The sequence below is a fragment of the Anguilla anguilla genome, chromosome 6, assembly GCF_013347855.1.
Source record: "Anguilla anguilla isolate fAngAng1 chromosome 6, fAngAng1.pri, whole genome shotgun sequence".
Classification (NCBI taxonomy): domain Eukaryota; kingdom Metazoa; phylum Chordata; class Actinopteri; order Anguilliformes; family Anguillidae; genus Anguilla; species Anguilla anguilla.
In genome coordinates this window covers 1,716,498-1,741,298 of record NC_049206.1, presented here as the reverse complement: position 1 = coordinate 1,741,298, position 24,801 = coordinate 1,716,498, and the positions used below count along the sequence as shown (strand labels likewise).

At 49.0% G+C, this 24,801-nt stretch overlaps 3 protein-coding genes and 1 long non-coding RNA gene across 5 annotated transcripts in view; 1 reads left to right on the top strand and 3 right to left on the bottom strand.

The window, feature by feature from the left end:
* Positions 1-150: 150 nt before the first annotated feature.
* Positions 151-8,064, bottom strand: LOC118228851 (microtubule-associated protein 1S-like). 2 transcript variants are annotated; one of them, XM_035420365.1, is made up of 4 exons: positions 6,901-8,064; positions 2,062-4,870; positions 1,124-1,404; positions 151-714 (listed from the first exon to the last, which is right to left on the bottom strand). In XM_035420365.1, the coding sequence occupies exons 2-4, from the start codon at positions 4,799-4,801 to the stop codon at positions 559-561; spliced, it is 3,177 nt and encodes a 1,058-aa protein (XP_035276256.1). In that variant the 5' UTR covers positions 4,802-4,870; positions 6,901-8,064; the 3' UTR covers positions 151-558. The 2 variants fall into 2 exon arrangements, with proteins under 2 accessions (XP_035276256.1, XP_035276255.1); XM_035420364.1 differs by lacking the exon at positions 6,901-8,064 and having other exon boundaries at positions 1,124-1,318; positions 1,375-1,404; positions 2,062-4,961.
* Positions 8,065-8,218: 154 nt separating this feature from the next.
* On the bottom strand, positions 8,219-10,186 carry LOC118228948 (cocaine- and amphetamine-regulated transcript protein-like). The gene is made up of 3 exons (XM_035420551.1): positions 9,487-10,186; positions 8,872-8,955; positions 8,219-8,557 (listed from the first exon to the last, which is right to left on the bottom strand). The coding sequence occupies exons 1-3, from the start codon at positions 9,607-9,609 to the stop codon at positions 8,450-8,452; spliced, it is 315 nt and encodes a 104-aa protein (XP_035276442.1). The 5' UTR covers positions 9,610-10,186; the 3' UTR covers positions 8,219-8,449.
* A 7,091-nt stretch (positions 10,187-17,277) lies between these two features.
* LOC118228941 (growth arrest and DNA damage-inducible protein GADD45 beta-like) lies at positions 17,278-19,257 on the top strand. The gene is made up of 4 exons (XM_035420539.1): positions 17,278-17,498; positions 17,753-17,854; positions 18,001-18,226; positions 18,432-19,257. Exons 1-4 carry the CDS (start codon positions 17,455-17,457, stop codon positions 18,543-18,545), a joined length of 486 nt encoding a protein of 161 aa, XP_035276430.1. The 5' UTR covers positions 17,278-17,454; the 3' UTR covers positions 18,546-19,257.
* The window catches only part of LOC118228971, a 9,453-nt gene continuing 2,988 nt past the window's right edge, over positions 18,337-24,801 (bottom strand). Inside the window, exon 2 of the long non-coding RNA XR_004765588.1 lies at positions 18,337-20,456. This is a non-coding gene — a long non-coding RNA (uncharacterized LOC118228971). The remainder of the gene's footprint in view (positions 20,457-24,801) is intronic.

Genomic DNA, 24,801 nt, shown 5'->3' with positions numbered 1-24,801 from the left:
GGACTGGAGTTAAGTCTGCAGACACTGCAGCCCCTCCAGGACTGGAGTTAAACCTGCAGACACTGTGGCCCCTCCAGGATGGAGTTAAACCCGCAGACACTGCAGCCCTCCAGGGCTGGAGTTAAACCTGCAGACACTGCAGCCCTCCAGGACTGGAGTTAAACCTGCAGACACTGCAGCCCTCCAGGGCTGGAGTTAAACTTGCACACACTGTGGCCCTCCAGGACTGGAGTTAAACCCGCAGACGCCATGGCCCACCAGGACTGGAGTTAAATCTGAAAAGCGAGAGTAAATGAGGTATGGCCACAAGAGCTTCCTCAGGAATGAAGAAGTATTTTCGAAACAACTTTACCAAAGTTCAGTTCTCTGAGGAATAACCCACAGCAAAATAAGCGTGTTAACAATCAGCGACAAAAAGTCCAAATGTACAAATTGCAGTAAGCAGTGAGTGTTTTTGTTTTTAAACATTCTCTCTTCCTCTCTGTCTCTCTCTCTGTGCCTCTCCTCCTCTCCATTTCCCTCCCTCTTTCTCTTTCTCTTTCTCTCCCTCTCTCTCTCTCAGAACTCCAGCTTGCAGGCGGGGAAGACCTCGTCCTGCATGGTGACTGTGCTGTTGCAGCCCAAAACCGTGATGTCCAGTCCCTCCTGTCGCTCTCGCGTTTCCCGGTACCACTCCTGGATCACAGGTGAGTTGAAAGTGGGGATTACGGTCACCTGGGGGGTATTTCACAATACAGCATTCTCACATACACATACGACTATTATGCAGATAGATATTAACTAATGCAATGCAGGTGGGGTGCCTTGAACTGAATTTAATATGTAGTTCACGATCACTGTAGCAAACATTAATAAAAGACTTAATTTATCTATAAACTTTTATTCGATATAGCAATACACAACACAATACAATGGCCAGAAATTGCCTAGAGTGGTGGGGTTTATGTATATGTACTGTGACGTACCACATGAACGATTTAATTTAGATTATAAAAGAGAAAGGCTAACGCTAGAGAGGGGAATGTGGTGAACTGGGCTCATGTTGATGAATGGAGGAACAGACCGAGCTCGTCGTGTGCGATTCACCCAACTGAGCAGGGGAGGAGAAGGGGGCGGGGCTAACCTGTGCCCTGCCGGGCCAGCGAGCCTTCCCCTCCAGCAGGGCATCGAGGATGGACCTCAGGACCGCCCCCTGTCCAGGCTCCGCCCCCTCTCTGGGCCCCGCCCCCTGCCCAGGCCCCACCCCCTCTCCAGGCTCCGCCCCACTGATGACGTAATAGGAGGAGCGCACGCGGCGGAAGAACTCGGCGTCCACCGCGGAGGAGGCGGGGCCTGAGGGGACGTACGCCATGTCCACGCATATCCAGGCTCCGCCCACAGCTCCCGCCTTGCTCCCCGCAGAGCCTGAGGAGGACAGGAACAGGAAGTGATGCGATCACTCGCAGAGCCACAAAGCCAACGTCTGGGAATTAAGGACTCATTTTACCTTGCGGGGAAAGGGGAATTTTTTAGTTTTAAGACGCACGAGCAGAGACATCGGGAAACACAAAATACCTTCTTTACCGCCAAAAACTAAAACTGCTATCAGTAGGATGGTAAAAAAAAACATGAAAACAGAATAACTGAAACACTAAAAAGTATTTCAATTAAATCTGATGGGTTTACCATAACGGCCTAAATGCGAAAAAGAACTAAATTTACCAGTAATATAACAGCAATATCATTTAAGAGCGATATAATAAATTTAATGTCTGTATGACTGAGGAATACAAAGACTCACAAAGAGCCGTAAGGACTGAAACTGAAATGCAGAATCAGCAGAATTAGCAGAATCAGCAGAATCAGCAGAATTAGCAGAATCAGCAGAATCAGCAGAATTAGCAGAATCAGCAGAATCAGCAGAATTAGCAGAATCAGCAGAATCAGCAGAATTAGCAGAATCAGCAGAATTAGCAGAATCAGCAGAATCAGCAGAATTAGCAGAATCAGCAGAATCAGCAGAATTCTAAGGACTGCAGTGGAAAGACAGCGGTGGGTTTGGCGATATTTGTGGGGGCCCACCTGCTGCTCCAGGCCTGGAGGTGGGCGCTCTGTGGCTGGGGGGGGCGGAGGGCGTGTCCCCCCCCGGCCTGGTTCTGAAGGGGGTCCGGCCCGGGGGGGCGAGTGCAGCAGTGCTGCGGGTGCTCCTGGGCTGGGTTTTGGGGTCCACCATGCAGGCCCCTGGTGGGGGGGGCACAGGGGGCATGTCCCTCACGGGGGCAGGGGGAGGGTCGCCGGGAAACAGCCCCAGGGGGGCGGAGCAGGAGGCGGGGGGGCTGCAGGACGGGAAGTCCTCGTCGGAGTCCAGCCCGTCGGCGGCCGCGACGGAGGAGGGGCAGTCCTCAGTCCCTGGGGGCGTGTCCGGGCCGGGCTCTGTGTGGGGATTGGCCAGCTCTCCGGGGGCGGAGTCGCTGTGGTCGTGGTCGTGTGGGTAGGGGCCAGACGGCAGTGATGCATTCTGGGACTGTGGGACTTGGAAATGCTTGTACTCACAAGGGGAGACCAGGCACAGGTCCACGGTGTAGGGCGTGGCCGCGAGGGGGAGGGGCCTGGCGGTTTGGGATACCCTCAAGGGCAGGGACAGCTCCTGCCTGGGGTTGGGGGTGTGGTTTGCGGTGTGGCTGGGGGCGTGTCCGTTGGGAGATGGGCAGAAGGGCGGGGGGCCCTGCTCCAGAGAGACAGACAGGGACTCGTCTACCTCAGTGGACTGTGGGGAGCCCAGCTCAGCGGGCAGGGAAGGGGTGGGGGTGGGGGTTGGGGCAGAGTAGGTACAGGTTTCGGAGAACAGGTCCCGGAGTGGACTGAGCAACAGGAAGCTGGAGCGTTTCTCCTGGGGGGAGGGGCCAGGGTTAGTTGCTAGGCTACCTCTGGGGAACCCCACAGGACGGCTGAATTCTGGCCCCACCCTCAGGGACCCCTCTGTATAGGCCCCGTCCAACAGCCTGTACTCAGTGGGGGTGAGGTCAAAGGTCGCAACCCCCCTGGGGGTCCTGAAGACCGGAGACTCTGAGGACTTCCCCAAATCCTCCTGTTCTGCCCCTGCTCCATCCTGCTGCTCGTTTGACTGCTGCTTCTTTGAGTGCTGCTCGTCTGATTGCTGCTCGTTTGACTGCTGCTCTTTTGACTGCTCCTCGTTTGACTGCTGCTCGTTTGACTGCTGCTCATTTGAGTGCTGCTCATTTGACTGCTCCTCGTTTGACTGCTCCTCGTTTGACTGATGCTCGTTTGATTGCTCCTCGTTTGACTGCTGCTCGTTTGACTGCTCCTCGTTTGACTGATGCTCGTTTGATTGCTGCTCATTTGACCGCTCCTCGTTTGACTGATGCTCGTTTGATTGCTGCTCGTTTGACTGCTGCTCATTTGACCGCTGCTCGATTCCAGCTCCATCAGAGGCACCGGACTCCTTGGAGCTTCTCTTCCATTTCATCCCCCTGTTCCCCGCCTCTCTCCTCAGGATCACCCCATCCTTTCTCCCCCTCTCAGTCCTCCCCTGGGGAGTGGGTCCTGAGGGGGCCCTCCTGACCCCCCGTCCTGGGGCCCCGGTCTGTCTGTTCTCCTCCGCCCGCACCTCCCGCTTCACCTCCCATTTTAAGTCTTTCTGCAGTTTGGCGGTGGGGGTGTCCTTCTCCGCGGTATTCTGCTCCTGTGTCCCAGCCTGGTTTGGGGACCTGGGCGTTTTGGGGTCGGCTCCCCTGGCCCTGCCCCCGGTCTTGACTCCACCCCCTCCTTCTCTGTTGCCCTTGGCGCCCATATCCGCCGCAGCTTTGGCCCGGCCATTTTTTTGAGGGGGGTCTCTCTTTTTCCCGTCTCCCTCTCTCTCTGCCGGGGGGGCGCTGGCCAGCCTGCACCCCTTCCCTCCCGGCCTGGGCCCCGGCTCCCGTTTGGGCCCCCCCTCGGAACGCTGCGGGCGGGCGGGGCTGCGGAGGAAGTCCAGGTGCTTCAGCTTCTCCAGCCCCTCCAGGATCCGGGTCTGCGGGGCGCGGCCGGGGAACAGGACCCGGACGACCCGCTCGTGTGTGTCGGCGGGACGCCACACCAGCAGGGCGCAGATGGACGTCAGGCAGGACGGGGGGGCGTCCGACGGGCCCCTGGAGGAGTCGACCCCCCCGGGCCAGACCCGCCACGCCCCGTCCGGCTCCCGGCCGCCCCTCGCTGGGCTCAGCACGTACAGCTCCAGCCGGCCCACGCCGAACTTGTGGAAGAGCGTGATTGGCTGGGCGTGGAGGCCGGGGGCGCGGCTGAGGGGCTCTGCCGCCATGTTCAGCCTCTCCAGGCAGCGCAGGATCGCTGCCAGGTCGCCGGCCCCCTCCTCCAACCCGCCGTGCCAGGTCTGCGGGCTCCCTTGGGGGGCGTTGAGGAAGACCACGCCAATCTCAGGGGAGACCAAGCGCTGGTCGTGGGCGTGGTCTGCTGTGGCCCCGCCCCCGGGCCCCACCCTCTCCTCCTCCAGCTCCAGCTCCGCCACCTTTCGGCGCAGCAGGCTGGCCACGCCCGCCAGGCTGGCCCCGCCCGCCTGGGTGAGCAGCAGGGCGTCGACGCGGTCCAGGCGCCGCGCCAGCTTCCAGAAGCAGGGGCGGGGCTCCGACCCCCCGTCCACCAGCACGGTGAACCCGTCCACCGCGAAGAAGGCGGAGTCGCCCCGCCCCCCAGGGAACACATAGCAGCAGGGGCGGGACAGCCTGAGGAAGCCAGCCACTCCCGGCGGCTCCAGGAGGTCAAAGGGGGAGGGGAGGGAGGGGGCGGAGCTCTGGGGCGCCTCCATCTCTGGGGCGGGGCGGGGCGGGGCACACAGCTCGGCTGATCTGCCGTTCGAGCTCAGCTGCTCTCTATACTGAAGACAAGAGGAACAGGTACAAATATTAGATACCCACACCACGAGTTTCCCTAATGGGTGAGAGAGAGAGTAAGTGAGTGAGTGTTAATGTGAGTGAGTGCGTGTGTGTGTGTGAATGTGTGTGAGTGAGTGGGTGAGTGAGTGAGAGAGAGTGTGTGTAGGTGAGTGAGTGAGTGAGTGTGAATGTGAGTGAGTGAGTGTGTGTGTGTGAGTGAGTGGGTGAGTGGGTGAGAGAGAGTGTGTGTAGGTGAGTGAGTGAGTGAGTGAGTGTGAATGTGAGTGAGTGAGTGTGTGTGTGTGAGTGAGTGGGTGAGTGAGTGAGAGAGAGTGTGTGTAGGTGAATGAGTGAGTGGATGAGTAAGTGAGTAAGAGAGAGTGAGTGAGTGAGTGAGTGAGCGAGCACTTTCCCTCCCGCCTCCTCCCTCCTCTCTCCTGCCTCCTCCCTCCTCTCTCCTGCCTCCTGCCACCTCCCTCCTCCCTCCTCTCTCCTGCCTCCTCCCTCCTCTCTCCTGCCTCCTCCCTCCTCCCTCCTGCCTCCTCCCTCTCCCCCCCTGCCTCCTCCCTCCTCCCTCTCCCCTCCTGCCTCCTCCCTCCTCTCTCCTGCCTCCTGCCTCCTGCCTCCTCCCTCCTCGCTCCTGCCTCCTGCCTCCTGCCTCCTGCCTCCTCCCTCTCCCTCCTGCCTCCTGCCTCCTGCCTCCTCCCTCCTCTCTCCTGCCTCCTGCCTCCTGCCTCCTCCCTCCTCGCTCCTGCCTCCTGCCTCCTGCCTCCTGCCTCCTCCCTCTCCCTCCTGCCTCCTGCCTCCTGCCTCCTGCCTCCTCCCTCTCCCTCCTGCCTCCTGCCTCCTGCCTCCTCCCTCTCCCCTCCTGCCTCCTCCCTCCTCGCTCCTGCCTCCTCCCTCCTGCCTCCTCCCTTCTCGCTCCTGCCTCCTGCCTCCTCCCTCTCCCTCCTGCCTCCTGCCTCCTCCCTCCCCGCTCCTGCCTCGGGCGAAACTTCCTGAGGGCGGAACCTTTCTTTCCTGTCTGCAGGGTCAGAGGGACGAGGGAGGAAGCGATACAGCTCTGTGCCGGATGCCCGAACAAAGCACCCGTTTGTCTCGAACACAAACTACAATCTGTGTGGGCGAAGGAGCCCCCGCTCGGAAGGCCGGGGGCAAAAACCTGCGTCTCCAGCCCTTTCTGCTCAGACCCAGCCCACACCGGGGGGGGGGGGGGGGTTTGGAACAGTAACCGTGGAAACTGCCGCACCACCCAACTCTCACACATAGTTTCCTCTTTTCGCAGCTCCCACCTAACTACTGAGCACCCCCCCCCACCACAACCACCCCACACCACCCCAACCCAAACCATCTCATAAGGGGAAACACAGACCTGTCCCGCCGATACTTCTTACACACACCCAGGGCTCTACAGTGCTTCCATTTTAGGGGCATTTTTCCTTAAAACTATGCTAACTGTAAAAATAATTCTGGAGCACAACTACTATTTGGGATGCATTAGTCTACATATAAAATTTGCAACTTAGAAGCACGTGTGCTCCTTGTTAGAGTACAGCCCCGATGCCACTCTCACAGACAGGACTGTCAAACCATACTGCATTTTAATATGCACACAGTACATCTCCAGGCAATACATAAACACACACACACACACATGCATGCGTGCACACGTATGCACACACACATACATACAAGTATGCAAATGCAAACATATTCTATACCACGACACTAAAAGACAGAGACACACAGTTACGAACACAAGCAGACAGTCCGAGACATGCACACATACACACAACCTAATGCATCAAGCAAACACCGTCACACAAAAACAGACACAGAACCTCAGGTATACACACACACACAGACACAAAGACACACAGGATACATGGACACAGGATTATATAAATATGAACACAGATGCACGCACATACAAACACAATCACATACGTTGACTCTTAACACACACAATAACCCAAAGACACGCACAGAGAAAAACTAACACAACTGCACTATCACACACACACACACACACCTGTGACGGTGTCCAGGTCTGGTTGATGCCGCTGTCTCTTCGCACTGTGGGACTGTAGACGTCTCCTTCGTGTTGACTCTGTGCGAGCCAGCGTGTGTGTGTGTGCGTGTGTGTGTGTGTGTGTGCGTGTGTGTGTGTGTGTGTGTGTGCGTGTGTGTGTGTGTTCGCGCAGTACGCAGCGTGCGCACAATCACCGCCTCCCTTCCTGCAGACCACGGACACGCTGAGCTAGCCGGCTGCCATGGCAACAGCAGCAGACCCTTCTGTCGGGCACGCCCCCAAACATGGGTCAGCTCCAGGAATCCGTGCAACGGGGCACAGCCCGATTTCACAGCAGTAACAAACATTTACTTCACCACCACAATTGTTTCTTAAATTCATAATTCAGCGTCATATTTATGAAGTAAATTATCCTATTTATACATTAATTAATCATCATGGGCCAGGTATCAATAAAAACCATAAATAATAGCAAAAAAAACAGTACATTTTAAAATTAAATTTATTATGAAATTTGTTTACTGAACAGTTTTGTTTCAGTGTTTTTAAATGCGTAATAATGTAGTAAAATACTTAGCTGAAATCTCGACAAGTATGCAGTTAGCAGGAGAATTAAACATCCAAACAGGCCCTAACACGCTGACGCATCCTCAGTCTTTGAAACAGATCTGCCCGTCCGTCCACAATCTTCTATAAATCCAAAAGCGGAAAGTTAAAGTCCCAGTCCCAGTCTCTATCTCTGTCTCCATCCCTCCCCTTGTGTCCCTCTCTCAAACAGGATGGACACTGTTTATTCTGTCAACCAAGCCCCTTCTCTCATTCTCACTGTAAGACTGCTTTAAAGATCAGTAATTTAACCGCTTAAGATTATATATAAAGTTGTACAAAGCTTTTGTTTATCTGGTCTTATGTCATTGAACGATATATATATATATATATATATATATATATATATATATATATATATATAGCACTGTCAAAACAAATGGAAGTGTGCAACAGCGACTGCACTTGATTTATGTCTTTTACTTCGAGTCGTCAGGCAAGCTGGCCACTGGCAATCAGAAGAAAAAAACCTTCAGCCTAAAAAAAGGCAAGAGTGACATTAAACCTGACCAATCAGTGTACAAGAACGTGAACGGTGGTCTGTTGAATCAGTCCAATAGGTACCACGCGTACTGTTATAGAACTGTCGATTTTTTTCGGAAATTTTCTTCGACGTGCCATGGTCTTATGACTCAGTAAATATTATCCCCTTTTAAAAGAGTTTCCGACTGGTAGAGATTAACCGTGTCAATGTTTCATACACTTGGGCGCGTTTTTACAAATTATTTATTTTATTTGGTGACTTTTTTATCGCACAATCAGTATGAAACAATGTGATGAACAGTGATGAATTATAGCAATGCAGCATATATATATTTTTTTTTTCTGGTCAGGAGGCTAAGGATTTTAAATATATACAATGACATCCAGCCCTGATGGCCTGTTTCTTGTTCTACAGCCGACAGGTCGCTCCTCGGTCCCAGCGGCTGCAGCGCGTCTCTCTCTACAAACACTTCAGGATGTAGAAGTTGCAGGAAGTTCCTCGCGGACAGCCGCATAACTGTCCGATTCTCGCGCCTTTGCGTATCGCGCATTGTTCACCTGCATCGCACTGCGTATAATAAAAACGATAAGCCTGTCATAGCAACTCAGCACGTCAAGATACACGCTACAGTATTCAAACACACAACTAAAAGACAAAGCAGCCACAGATTTAGTTTTAACATGTTAACACAAAAACATAACCCAGTGCTAAACCGATGTTTACGTAGGAATTACTTTCCCTAGAAGGAAAAATCACTTTCAAATGACAAATTAATGGAAAATACACGTGACAGATAGCGCTTGTAATACTATTAACATTTGAATAGTCTAAATATACAGAAAAAGTAAAAATGTTCTGTTCATGAAATGATTTTCTCTTACCGACGGCAGCCAGCCCAACTTCTTCTCCGCAGAAGGCATTTGCTTATTCTTCAGCTTCTCTAGAACCTCCTGTAAAGCTTCGATCTGCATCAGGGGCGTAGAAAAGCAGGGAAACGTTCAAGAGACGCCTAAACACTTAATTGTCAGTTATGCAGTCTATCACTGCATCAATTAACTTCAAAAAAAAAGATTAACCTTTCTTTCAAAGTCATATATCATGCAATTCGTTTGAATCCTAAAACAGTCTAGTACTTAGGATCCTTCATTATAGCTCACTATTATGAAATCTGAGATTTAAAAAAATGTTGGGGATGTAACTGCACTAAATATGCATACATTTTTGAAATTATATTTTGCATCCATAGACTCGGCTATTTTTACATTGTACAGAGATCAATATAAGCGAAAGGTGTGGGTTAGCATCAGTTAATCTTATAACACTATGCTTTTAATACATTTTTGTGGTTTATTCATTTAATAAAAGTATTTTGTGGTTATTCAGTAATTTTAAACAGTCTTCGGCAGATCTCTCTCTCTCTCTCTCTCTCTCACACACACACACACACAAAGACTTTCGCCCTCTCTCATTCATCCCCTCATTCAGTAGCCTATTACCAGTTCCTTCTCTTCGGACGTCTTGATGGGGTTTTCCAGAGAGCGAGCTTCCAGCGAGTCATCACAGCGCGCGAGCAAGATGAGCGTGAAGCAGACGAGGAGGAGGAGTCTTGCGCTGCCCATGATTCTGAAAGCTGAGGCGAGCTGGTCTAGGCGAGGGGCGGGATCGGTGCACGAGGCGAATAGCTACTCTGTGCGCGGACCTCCTGGAACTCCCGCTTTATAGTACACACTGACATCACCTGTTGCAATATTCATCTCTCTGACGCCCGGAAAGTAATTTGACTTTACATGTTTGCCGAATCACACCTTGCCCTGTGTTCAGTACTTTCAGCAGGGAGTGAGATTACACAGGAGAAGAGATCATAATGAACTTTCCATAATCATTGGAAAATTATATTTGTATTGAGCAAAAGCCTTAAAGATGTGTGGTTATTTGTACTTATATGGAAGCATAATATATGTTAATATAGGACTGCATTGCATATTTAAAAGGGCTGTGTTAGGGGACTCCAGGAACATGAGTAGAAAACAATGCCATCCAGAAATCCAGATGTTTCTTTTTTAAAATTCTTTTTAAAAAATCAACTTTTAGTCAAATCCATGCACCTGTTAGCAGACTCAGGGCCTTAAATTGATTAAATAATGACTGGTTCCTTTCCCTCAGCTGAAGACAATAGGCTGAAATATGAATTTAAATAATAATTTCTACGTACCATCTAAATAGTACTGAAATGATATCAATAATAATAGTCTTCGCCTTCAGACAGGGTGATCTGCCTACATCACACCTGGACAAAATAATCATTTGAAATCCTTCAGACGCCACATCAATTTCTGCAAACAACTGGCAACTTATAAAACACACATATTTTATTAACAATGCTGCAGAACTGAGTCTTTTAAAAAATTTTCACCAGCACCTAAAAAGTTAAAATATTTTTTAAATGACTGGCCGAGGTTTGGCTACATCATAAAGAAGCCAGAAGAAACTGTCATCCCGAAAGCTGCTTTTCTTTCTTTCTTACAGATCGTCCTTCAGAGTAATCCACCCATTTATCTTTGTCTTTCTCTTGTCTCCCTCCCTCACCTCTGCTTCCTGACTCAACCTCTTTTCTGACAGAAACCATCTCGCAAAAAGAAAACACAAATGGCGGAAAAGCGATCGAACCGCTGCGTCAATCATCAACAAGTGCTAAGGTGGATTCTCCAGCGCTCTGAAAGACGGCTTTTCAGCAGAACTTAATTTGGGCGGGTTGGTTCTGTCTGACGGGCCGTGTGCGCTAATGGGCCACGGGCGCTAACGGGCCGCGTGCGCTAACGGGCCGCGTGCGCTAACGGGCCGCGTGCGCTAACGGGCCGCGTGCGCTAACGAGCCGCGTGCGCTAACGGGCCGCGGGCGCTAACGGGCAGCGTGCGCTAACGGGCAGCGTGCGCTAACGAGCCGCGTGCGCTAACGAGCCGCGTGCGCTAACGGGCCGCGTGCGCTACCGAGCCACGGGCGCTAACGGGCTGCGTGCACTACCGAGCCACGGGCGCTAATGGGCCGCGTGCGCTAACGAGCCATGGGCGCTAACGGGCCGTGTGCAGTAACGGGCCGCGTGCGCTAACGAGCCGAGTGCGCTAACGGGCTGCGTGCGCTAACGAGCCGTGTGCGCTAACGAGCCGCGTGCGCTAACGGGCTGCGTGCGCTAGCATCTCGCGCTGCTTTTCGGCCGGGCCTGTCTCTAAAAATCCTTTCCCTGGCAGCCCGCCTTACACCACCCTGTAATTACAGGACAGGTCCAATATTGACCCAGCGTTCAGCGTTTGAACAGCAGAGATGTGCTACCCACCGGATGTTGAAGAGAAGGGGGGCAGGGGTGGGCGGTGGGGTTGGGGGGGGGGGGGGGGGGGGGTCAGGCGTACACGCTTTGGGTGGAGATGCAATTAACCCCTGACCTTGGATTCTGTGGAACAAACACCATGAAGGGGCATCACAGAGGCAGCGCCCTCTGCTGACCAGTTCAGGGTCAAACACGCAGTGCACTGTGGAGTTTTATATGTTTTATATAAGATATGAGTGTTTTATTCTTATATCTCTTTTTCATTCTGTGAGTTCAGTTTGATTATTTTCGTATACCTTCAGTTTTAGTTTTCTTTAAAAAAATCCCTTTATGTTTAAACCCTTTATGTTAAATGAACCTTTTAGATAATTAAATGAAGATTTTTGCTTTTTGAGCAACCTGAGCCACCACCAACGTGTAGCACTCACCTGGGTGATGCATGGCAGCCATTTTGCGCCAGAACACTCACCACACATCAGCTAAGGTGGAGAGGGAGAGAACATATTTTTGGCAATTAAATCAGAGGCTGATTAGGTGGCAGGTTGTGAGAGCCAGGTTAGGAATTTAGCCTGGGGACCCCCTGCTCAGTGATGAGTGTCATGGGGTCTTTAATGACCACAGTGAGTCAGGAACTCGGTCTAACATCTGAAAGACACCGTCTCCTACAGCACAGTGTCCCCTTCACCGCACTGGAGCACTGGAGCTGATTTGACCAGAGGGAAGAAAGTTTAAAAAAAGAAAAAAAGTTATCGAACAAATATGCAAGAAATAAGCAATAAGAGAGGAAATCAGGAAGGGGCAAATACTTTTTTCAAGGCATTGTAATTTGTGCTAAACTAGAACGATACACAAATCAAAGAGACCTACAGCTAACCTTTGAGCATGCTACTACATTCCTACAGCAACTACAATGCGTCTGCTTTGGCTGCGCAGACTCTGCAGCTGCACGGCGGCCAAAAGTGCAGGAGGAGCAGTCGGCTGACTCTGCCTTCTATGGGGAGGGGGGTGGGGGGTGTTGGTGTGAGGGGCAGGGGGCAGGGGGAGATTATAGTACTGCAGTGACCCTCACAGATTGCAGATGGAAATTCCATATGGGGGCCAGCAGGGTTAGGGTAAAATACTATTTTAGAATTTGATGTACTGCGCTGTGATTCTCCTCGGGGAAACCACAGCAGGACTTCACCAAGCTTCCTGTCGCAGTCACAGTGGACTACGGCCGTGGATGAAAGACACTCATTACATCGCATTACATTACAGGCGTTTAGCAGACACTCTTATCCAGAGCGACTTACACAACTTTCACACACTGCATTTACACTGCATCCATTTATAGAGCTGGATATATACTGAAGCAATGCAGGTTATGTACCTTGCTCAATGGTACAACAGCAGTTCTACCCAGGAATCAAACCTGTAACCCTTTAGGCTACAAAACCAGCTCCTTACCCATGATACCACACTGCCCCCCACACTGCTGCCCACACTGCCCCCTACACTGCCCCCCACACTGCCCCCACACTGCTGCCCACACTGCCCCCCACACTGCTGCCCACACTGCCCCCCACACTGCTGCCCACACTGCCCCCCACACTGCTGCCCACACTGCTGCCCACACTGCCCCCCACACTGCTGCCCACACTGCTGCCCACATTGTGCCCAGCACTCCTGTTGGATTTCACACACACACATACACACACACACACACACACACACTCTCTCTCACACACACACACACACACACACTCTCTCTCACACACACACACACACTCACACACTCTCTCTCACACACACACACACACTCTCTCTCACACACACACACACACATACACACACTCTCTCTCACACACACACACACACACACACTCTCTCTCACACACACACACACTCTCTCTCACACACACACACACACTCTCTCACACACACACACACACATACACACACTCTCTCTCACACACACACACACACACACTCTCTCTCTCTCACACACACACACACACACACAGCGTGTCCTTTCTCAACCTGTTCTAAGGGAGGGCTTTGAGAATTACAGTAAATAATCATTCCAGAAGATTAAAAATAATTAACAGTCATCATAGGTGATTATAATTTCATTAAAAAACCTCCTGTTTTTCATATTTCAGTGTGTGTGTGATAAACATATATGCACACAATTTAGGATAAATTATGATTTCCACAGGTGAGGTTCACTGGTGAGGTTCACAGGTGAGGGACACAGGTGAGGTTCACTGGCTTTGTTTCCTACTGCACATGCTGGGCCTGTTTGAGATCCACACGTCTCCCTAAAACCAGCGGTTTGTTTGGAGAGCCACTCGGCTCTCCAGTCAATCGGCTGGTTTTTGTGATTTCCTTTCAGTCAGCAGCCATTTCAGGCCTTGGAAACGAGGTGTGCACTCCTTAGCCAACCAAAGACTTCATTTAAGCACTCAAATGCAGAAACGCATGAAAAACCAGCAGAAACAGCAGCCTTCCTGGGTTTGAGTTTGAGATTTAAAACTTTAAATCTCTGCTGTTAACTTTGCCTGCTACACTAAAAGCATGGCACACAACACATATTTTACCTCATGATAAAACACCTTGCAATGCACAACATATTCTGAAAAAATATTTGATCAGAAAACCTCTATAAAAGTGATGCTGTGATTGATTACATTTACACACGCACTGAAACTCCACTGAAGCACTTCCGGTTCAACACAGAAAATAACCTCTGTTCCATCAACAGCATCAGCGGTGCCTTCTGTATAACTAACACGCATTTTATTCACCATGTAAAACGGGTAATTCTAATTTAGTATACTGCACAAAAACAGAAATTACATATGGGATAAATTGCGTTTTTACCAGCGCTGGTTTACAATTCCCTATCGTGCTATTCTGATGTTCAAAAACATGATGTTCACATTCTGCAATACTTAACAGAGGTCAGGGAGCATGATCACTGGGTTTTTCCTTGTGCCAAACCCCAAGTGGGTTGTTAAAAAAAAAAAAAAAAAAAAAAGATATTAAGTATTTATTAATTTACACAGAAATGAATAATGTCTTTAAAAGCGATGGACCCTCTGAAGAACTATCAAAATGATCAAATCAATGCGCTGTGATCACAAAACTGTGACAATCAACGACATTCAAACGAAGGAGCTGGGCTATTCACGATCGCTGGTCTCGCTCTGTTCATCCCTCCATTCATTCCCCATTGTCACCCAACTCGTCCCAGCGTTTCAGGGCGTCACACCTTTTATTCGACCACGTCCAGAAACTCGCTTCTTTTCACCGTTTATCAAACGGATTATACCAACCTTACATGTGTTTATAGGCGTTAATAGCGCTGAGTCGTTTTAGCATCTTCATTACGCAAATTAGCTTCACAGCAGCGAAACTCCGGAACGAAACAAGTCCTCGCATGCCCAAATCTGAAGCGATCGAAATAAAACGACTCATGAACATAACATAAAACTGCGCAACGAACGCCGGGTGGCGCTCGTTGACAACATACCCAATGGGTTATATCTATTATGTGCGGTGTAAATCTGTGTAAAATTGTTATATTGATGAGTAAGCCACACCACAGTAGAGCCTTCAAAATAAACCATACTGGATTTAGATTTTGATCTTTAAAAAACACTTTCATATAAGGCAACATTTCAAAAACACAGAGGGCCAATTTTTTCAAACAGAGATGAAACCTAGTCCTAGACTAAATTAAACTTTGAATGGAGATTCTCCATACAAAACTCTAAATGTAAACTTTTTTTTTCTGGGAAACTAGTCCTGAGTGTGTCAAAGCAAGGGCCAAATAACCATATTTAAAGCAGATTATGGATAATTTAGCTTCTGTAGTTCTGCTTCTTAATGATGTATTGCCCTTTACCACAGACAACACATAATTATATCAGGCTGGGTATGTTACGTGTTTAACCTGCGGTAAACTCATTTCTTACTTAGACGATGGCAGCTTAAACACGTCATCTTTTTAATGATTCATTTGCATGGCCACTTTTAGTCAGTAAATAAAGTTACCTATCGCCATTTTATATACAGAAATAAATGACAACACGGGCCATTAATAGGCAAAATGGACAATTCTCCAAAAAAAAAAAAAAACCCAAATGTAATTATTTTATGCCCTTATTTCTCATTTTATTATGTTCTTTCACCATCAACGATGTATCAGCCAATAATAATAATAATAATACATGCATTATTTATTATAAATATATTGACATTGGGCTGTAGCTACCATTGCACCCTCAATGAAATGACTAAATTTAAGGAGGGGGAGTACGTACCCCAGCCTACACCTGCACCCCCACCCCAGCTGAGCCTCTTGGCCTCTGTATTTTTTTTAGGTCCTGGTTTTGCCCCTACAGACATACAGTATTTCCCTCTCCCCATCATTTTCATATAGTAATCAATCAATCATCCCTTCGTGCACCTCCGTGCAATACAAAGTGCTTCACAATGAACTAAAAGAACAGATAACATTAAAGGCATTAGAAGTATTCGTTAAAAAAGTTTAAAAAATAAATAAATAAATACAACTAAAGTAAAAGAGACAACATACCTGCTAGCATACACACCTCTTTATCCTTCACAATGTACTTTAGTTTCTTTATAAATAGTTTCGTTTATAATGAGCTTTGGTTTAATGGGTAGGGTGGAAGATGACATTGTAATTTTTTGTGGTAATTTTATGGATGTTTGTTGGATTAAAATGTGGGTTGAGCTTGGAATGTTGCTACACCGCGATTATGCTATTTAAAAAATATTCGAGCGCGCATGCGCAACCTGCATGCACTTGTTGCGTGCATGCACAGCCCGCATTCACATGTTGCTCATGTTACCCATCACGTGCCCTGTGAGCAGGCAAACATGGCGACCGGGTGACTCGGTACTGAGCGTGCCCGGGCATGACTGCGCTGTAAAGGGAAGAGAACTACAGCGTGTTTTAATATGTCTACCTATTGTAGTGATCAAACACAACCACTCGGGGGCGATCGGTCTCCGAAAAAGACTTCGACGGTGGGCTTATGAGAACTGTTTGATTATGAAATCTCGGGGTCATCAGGATTTTGCTCGCTTGCTCATTTAGTAGCGGAAAAAACACCAGACATGAATGCACGCATAACTGCATAATATGCACGCTTATGGAATTAAATTGTATACGTTTATATCCAAATTGTGTTTAGTATTTTTCATAACATGAAAACACGGTGCAGCGGAGGTCTGCTGGAATAAGGTCGAATAAAGTAGACAGTCCTTGGTGCGCGGAGGTTAATCTGCAATGCACGAACTGCGGCGTTGTAAATATGATGACAAAACACGGTATCGTCTTCATAACGGTTATGAAAGTACGTTAACATATATAAAATGCCAAGGACTATTGCGCAATTGCGACGGGTCCACTTATCACGTGAGAAATGTCGCGTGCTAGGACATTAAATCACAGGGTCCCACGTGCATTCGGCGACGGCAAAGTCATCGAATGTTATGCAGCACATAAGGAATTTGCTTCGTCATTAATTCATTATTCGTGCAAATAAAACGCACATTTTCCCCTTTATTTCTTATATTATTATGGGCTTGATTTACACGCATCTGAAATTAAGCAGTTTTTTTATTTTTTTTTATTTGTGAAAGTGTTCGAGCGCTGAGAAAGATCTCTCTGTTCCTAGTGTGGAAACCTTAGTAGGCCCATGAAACTTTAATATTTAGTAAATATTATTCACAAAAGTAATGGCCTTCCCGTGCACTTGAGTTTGGAGTAAACCGGGGGCGGGGGGAATTCTGTGAAAAACCCCACGTGGGTGCCAGTCAAAGGTTTAGCGCAGTCATCCAATGACTGCAAAGGGTGAGAATTGTATTGAAAACTGTTGACCAATTAGAGAAGTCTCCATTGGCTTAAGCCGCGCCCACACCGAAAGTGAATATAACGCTCCGGTATCATACGGGAAAGCACGAGAACTGGTTGCGGTACTTACAGAGCACTAGCCAGGGACTTACTATTGCTGCGCACCGACGTTTCGCGGATATCAAACTTGGATTGCACAACCTGATCATCTACGTCGCATTCAGACGGCTGCACTTCGGAATTTATCCTTAAACTTGTGGATTATATGTCAATATGACTCTGGAAGACCTCGTCGGATGCAACACTACTGAGAAAAAGTAAGTATTTAAACGTACCCATCGCGACAACCTGTCAGACGGATGCTGCTTTAGAAATTCGCTCTTGCTCAGCTCTATTTATCTTGTAGATGTGCGTATTGTAATGAAGATATTGCGCACGGGACGAGTTTAGTGAGCTCCGCAGTGGCATCAGTGCGATATTCGTGTGTCCGGCGCTCTAACTAGTTTTTGCGCACGTTCGTTATATTGTGCCGGTCTCCCTGCTAAATCTCACTTGTTTCTTCCTCGTGAAGGATGGATAACGCGAGCCAAGCTTTAGAGGAGCTCTTCGAGGCCGCACAACGGCAGGACTGCCTCACCGTGGGAGTCTACGAATCTGCGAAACTTATGAATGTGTGAGTATTATTACATATTATTTTTATATATTTTCTCTGTTATCGTATAAGTGGAATGACACTTTTGTCTGACTCTGCATGATAATTCGTTTTGTGGCTACCGGGTGCAGTGTATTAATACTGTACGCTATGCTCGTGCATTTCAGCGATCCGGACAGCGTGGTGCTGTGCGTTCTGGCGGCGGATGAGGAAGACGAGGACGACATAGCGCTTCAGATCCACTTCACTCTGATCCAAGCGTTCTGCTGCGACATCGACATTAACATCCTGCGCGTGTCCGGCATGAGGAGGCTGGCGCAAGTCCTGGGCGAACCGGACACAGTGGACAACAACGGAAACGAACCGAAAGACTTGCATTGCATTCTCGTTACGGTAAGAATCGCGCGAAATGTAGCAACTGAGGTGCTAGTACTGAACATTGCACAATTCTTGCAAAATGTTGATAGACTGACGTGTAATGTACGTGGGTTTTGTAACTATTCGGTACGATGGACCACATGGCGTCAAACTGTGACTTAAGATTGCGGAAAGATTATTTCAGAACGCGTGTCTAACCCGTTTCCCCCTTCCCTTTTAGAATCCTCATGTTGACGATCTGAAGTGCCCGGCGCTAAAGGAGGTTGGGAGATTCTGCAAGGAGAGTCGCTGCAAGAACGAGTGGATACCGTCGCTCGCCCTGCATGAGCGCTGAACAGACACTACCAGACGAAGTGGAACCAGACCAGCGAAAGCGCCGGAATTTTAAATGGTCGTTCTTAACTGAGTTAAGAAAGACGCCCAGCGCCGCGTACGGAAAGATACGACGACGGGTCCTGTAGAATATCCCACTTGGATGGAGCTGGGATAAGGGAGGGGATGGCGAAACAGTCCGAAGGGACAGCGTATCTGTCCTACTTTCCCGTGAATCCGGAAGAGCGCATTTGTGCCAAGTGACAGTTAACTGGACTGACGCGCGAGCTGTTTGAGCGTGACAGCTGCGCGCCCAGCGCGAGGGCGCGCGCGGGCAGCGTTGAGAACACAGTGGGTGGACCGCGGCGATTTCGTTATTGTCACGGACTGGAGTTGGCGGCGACGTGAGGGTATGGGCGGCTGCACAGATAGACATGATGATGTCAAATAATGGACAAAGAAAATGACTGTTGCACACTGTCATTTAATTTTACTTGCAATACCAGCTGATGTTTTTGATTAAAAACAGGCATGTGTTGTTTTCCCCACAATGTGATAATGTATGCACGCCTGTCACAAGTTTAATGTGAAACAGGGATCATGCACATGCTATATGTGTTTTTTAAATTATCCTTCATTGTTTTACTCTGGTAAAACTGAGAGTAATATATTGTTTATTTATCAACTGTCTGGAATGTTCATGGTCAGAATTCTGAATAAATTATTGCACATTATTTCAGTCGTTTTTGTCTCTCTACGTGTTGGGATGGGAGGGGTTTATATGGAAGTCTGGGGAACGCTAGCTGAGTTACCTCACATTGGTGTGCAAAATGAACTTTCAGCTGCATTTTTTGCGCAAGTGTTATGAACAGCCAGTTAGTGCATTTGAAAAATTTTTTTGGAAGAGAACCAGGATTGTCTTTAAAAGGATTCATTCCCGGCTGGGTGTAAGTTCCCCTGAACATGTGTGATGGGGTGGCTGGATGTGGGGTGGTCTTACTCAAGTTTGCATCAGGCCTGAACTTTGCCCTACTTTTCAAGCAGTGAGTCTCCTGCGCATTGTGACACTGTGTGCAGGACTGCTGGTATGGAAACACCGTGTGTGTGTCTGTGTGTGTGTGTGTGTGTGTGTGTGTGTTTTGTTCCCTGCCCTGGAGTCACCCCAGGTCCACCCGCGAAACGTGGCCACCTCCTGTCCCATCTCATGGGCGCTCAGGTTTTTAACACTGACGGGCACGTGGTCTTACCGAAAGAGCCGGTGTTCTCAGCTCAGCCTGTTGCTAGGAAACTCCTACTATGCACCATCGCTGCAATGCACTGTGGGATTCGCACCATCGCTGCAATGCACTGTGGGATTCTTAACCAGGTGACTGTCACTGTCACCACTGACCACGCACTGATCGCAGGACGGCAGGATTTAAATTAATCACATTTTTATTTTTAGTTAATTTCCTTCAGTGCTGCAGCCTGTGCCACACATTCCATGGAAATCAAATACAAAGCTACACCAGACACAAAAAAGCTATTATATTCGGTTTGCACTGGTACAGTGCCTGTCACAACCTAGAAGTGCTTTACAGTAAAGTGGGGGGGGGGTGGTCTCGAACTCAACAACAACTGATGTCCATCACCCACCTGGGTGATGCGAGGAAGCCATTTTGTACCAGAATGCTGACTGAACAATTATAAATGCTGAGATCACAGCACGGGGAGTGGCGGTATCTACAAAAGCCAGGCGTGTGCTGCATTTGCGCCACAAAAAAACAGACGTCTCACCTCACCTGTCAAGGTGTCATCTCTGATCGCGCAAGATTATTTTTCTCTGGTGATGCAGAGAAGCCCCACCTGCCGCCTTCGGCAGGTATCGGGAACAGCGGGTGGAGACAGCTTCAGAACGGGGCCGCTATCGAAGGGCCGCTCTGAGCCAGCGACACTGGAAGAGAAAGAGAAGGCACCTGTATGAGGCATAGAGTCAGCATAGCATAGCTACCCAGAGGAGCGCGTTAAACTAAACGCTGGCAGCCATATCTGGGCCTGTACGGAGTTAAAGAGGCAGCGCTAGGGCTGTGGCAGGAACACAGCGGCCTGAGAGAGGTTCTGGGTGTAGGGAATGTGGGCGGAGTCTGAGGAGGCGGGCCCCCAGTCCGCTTAAAGCCAGATATGGGTGTTGCCCTCGGAAACTGCCGTTCTGACATGCGTCAGGCCCCCCCCCCCCCCCATTCCCCCACAGCTTCCCTGGAGCTTGCGTCACTGCCCTGCTGGTACGCGGCAGTTGTGAAACGCAGGGGAACTGCGTGCGGGAGGAGGGCAGAGTCCGGGGGTGGGGGACAACAGAGAGAGGTTTGGTTTGGCAGGAAGTCCTGAGAGCAGAGAACCTGTGCATGGAACTCACTGGAACCTGTGCATGGAACGCACTGGAACCTGTGCGTGGAACTCACCAGAACCTGTGCATGGAACTCACTGGAGCCTGTGCACGGAACGCACTGGAACCTGTGCGTGGAACTCACCAGAACCTGTGCACAGAGTTCACCAGAACCTGTGCACGGAACCCACTGGAGCCTGTGCACGGAACCCACCGGAACCTGTACTTATTATGACATGAGAAGCAAGGCTGGTGGTGCTGCTGGGTAGCTCACTCAGTAAAAGCGCTGCCTGTGGTGCCTGAGCGAGCGCCACAGTCTTGTACCTGTGCCAGTGCCGACTGAGGCTGGCAGCCCTGCAGGGACGGCGCACAACTGCTCCATGTTTCCCAAGGCAGACAGTACATGGGAGGGGTTCAGTCAGTGGAGATTGCTTGAGCGACACCTGTTGGACGTCCAGGCGCATGTGTATGATTGGGTCTCCTCCACCCCCCCTCTGCACATGCACGGCCTGTGCCTACGGTGTGAAAAGTATCAGCTGTCACATCCCATGTCACATTTCCTCCAGAAGTCCCCAAATTTCGGGCTGCATCACTGCTTGTATTCCAAAATTTCAACATTAAACTCATGCTGCAGTAAATGTGACAGCCTGCATTGGGCCATTGGGATAATGTGCACTTCTACGTGTCCTGCTCTATAGGCCAACTAGTATAAACACTTAAAACAGAACAAAAAAACAAATACAAAAATAAAAAACATAAGCTACATAAAGACCACGCAACTACACCTTATGAATAACGGAAAACAGAGACTGAAATTCCGCAGAAGCTAAAGCAGCCTGTTCACTCAACGGATCAGAACGCAGCCGTAAATCTAACCCAACCGTCCATGCAGACGGAGGAATGCAGACCGTGGACGCGCATGACTACACTAATGCATTCACGCGCCATCACTGCACGCAGGTCAGCTGTGGCGTCGGCAATAACCGCAATAACCCATAACCCGATGCACGTGAACTACAAAGTCACATGACTGCCGCCGTCATGTGATTTTCTTATTTAGGCCAATGAGGATATGATACTGCCATGCAGTGCATCAAAGCTGTAAGCATGCAGCACATACACACACACAGAGATCTTCTATAAGCAAGCAGATGCTGTGAATCATGGTCAGCGCATCAGGAGCTGTGATGTGTGCCTTAGTGTGCCAAGCTTGGCTGTACCGAGCCATGCTGAGCTGTGCCAGGCTGAACTGCGTTGTGCCAAGCTGTGCTTAGCTGTTTATATCCGGCTGCTTAAATGGACACACACAAAAACAATCTGCTAAATGCCAGTAATGTAATGAAATGTACTGTACATTAGGAAACACAGAACAGAAGAAGGAAAACTGTTTTTTTTTTTTTTTTTTTTTTTTTTTGCATTGCTTGTGCAAGAGTCCTTACTGTTAGCAGGACGGAAATGAAGCATGTTACTGTGTTACTGTGTGTTAGCTGGCAGGCTCAGATAGTGCAGTTTCGTTTCAAAAGAAAATAGAGTCGCTCTTCCTAGAACCCTCTCCCTCCCTCTCCGCCCACTTTCCCGGGTAACTGAGAAAACGTTCCCAGGGAGAGTTCGTTGTGGGCTGCGCGCGCTCTCCGCCTCGCTCGCTGCCTTTTTAAACTGCCGTTTTAGGCTACAGAACATCCAATGCCCTCCACATGCTGGCACATAGCAGGTGTGTGTGTGTATTGTCTCTCTCTCTCTCTGACAGCATGAGAGAGAGAGAGAGAGAGAGAGAGAGAGAGAGAGAGAGAGAGAGAGAGAGAGAGAGAGAGAGAGAGAGAGAGAGAGAGAGAGAGAGAGAGAGAGAGAGAGAGAGAGAGAGAGAGAGAGAGAGAGAGAGAGAGAGAGAGAGAGAGAGAGAGAGAGAGAGAGAGAGAGAGAGAGAGAGAGAGAGAGAGAGAGAGAGAGAGAGAGAGAGTTTATGTGTGCCAGGCCGTATATGCATGTTCTAAAAAACTCAAATGTTTAACACCGTTTCATTTGTGGTCCTGAAAGAACTGGATAACAAATCCCGCGTCACGCGCTAAAAATGGAACTGGCAAGGGAATAACTAGGAGATTCCAAACGCCTTCTTTCGCATATGGCAAATTGTGTTTTTTTTTTACTAATACCGCATCATCCCACGGAATCACAATGTGTGATTTGCTATCGACGAGAATCTCCTGTAACGTCATTGGCCATATAAGGTTCGCTGGATCACAGAGAGGAAACGCCGAATTTCTGCATTGCTGACACCGTTTGCTTGCTATGGCGGGCGGTGCATCATCGGTATTATTTCTAAATTACAGATTACTCATTAATTACACCTACTTGGTCGATTAATCATTGTTGTTTTCGAAATCGTTATCAGGCATAGGCGCATCGCTATGTTTATGAGCGCAAATTAAATTAGGGTCGTGTATCGAAAAATAATATAATGGATTGAGAGAAAGACGTCGTGAGGAAAAATAGCTTCCGGTTGTATTGTAGTTTCGTGTGATAGCAACATGCCGGTTATACCCGGGTTGGGGGGGGGGGGGGGGGGTACACAGTCCCACAGCGGCTGACACAGTTGGAGGTCAGTTCCCTCTCCCTCACGCGCCCACGTCCTGCCTCGTGCCTCCCCGAAGCAACGACGCCGGCGCTGGAATGTCAAAAATGCGGAGCAACGGTGGCGAACTGAGATACGTGACCAAAGGGACGCCGTCACGCACCGGTGAGACGGAATACCTCAGGGAATACAAACCGAAAAAGTCAACAAACGCGTTGTTAGAGCAACAGGCGTGTTAATGTTAACGCGCAGCATAAAACGGTCAATGTAACTTGCACTTGGAAACACACATATAATCTATGAGAAATTAAATATAACTTCATTTTTATTACAGTTTATTTTTCATGCCAGTCCGCCAGGTCCTGTAGAATAGTTTAAATGTTGGACAAACGTTCAAGCATGCTTAAACATTGTATAACTTGTGTATCAAATGCAACTGCTAAAACATAAACGTTTAAACGAGAAAATGAGCATTCACGTTCCCGTCATTTTATTGAAAAATGGTCATATAAGCCAAGCGTTTACACAGAAACCTGGCTAAAACGCAAACTACATCGCAGTGGTATTTATGGTATTTACTTCAAATATAACCATCATTTGAGGAAGAAAAGAATAAGTAATATAATTTTATATCCGAATATTGTCTCCATTAAAATATGTCAATATGCAGTAAATGGGGGTGCTACACTACTGTTGAGTTATTTCTTCCTGGTTAAGTTTCTTTCCTTCCACTGTAAAGCGAATTGCCACAGTCAGGAAATCTCCCGCTTCCACGGAAATTCTTCTGCAAGCGCGTCCCGCGGCAAGTCACCCGCACACGCGCTCATGTCCGGGGGAGGATGTGATCAGGTGATCATGGCAGACTGCGTGCCTCGGACGACCCGGGATACAGCGCGTGTCCCGAGCAGACCGTTCTTGTGCGTGTATGTGCGTGTCTCGTGTGTGTTGGGGGATAACCAGCCATACCAAGTTTAACCCGTCATACTTAGGGCAACAGTGCTATCAAGGGTAACCAAGGGTAACCAGTCATACCTCGGTAAGAGCACACTTAATTAGAGTTAAGTGCCAAATGCCAGTGAGGTAATGTACCATTAATTCCAAGGAAAACTACAGTCATGCCAAGGGTAAGATGTGGTGGCACAGTGAGTTTATGTGCTATTGTTGAGAGAGGGTCAATGTAGCCCTAAAACGGGTAACTGTGCATTCAGCCTTATGCGTGTGTCTGTCCCGTGTACGGCTGGCCCCCGAAACATCACAGTCATTAATCAGCCACCGAGAATTGGGGTGTGAGGCTGAGGGGTGCAGTGCGTTACCCTCAAAGCCTGCAGACACCGTGGCCCTGTGCAG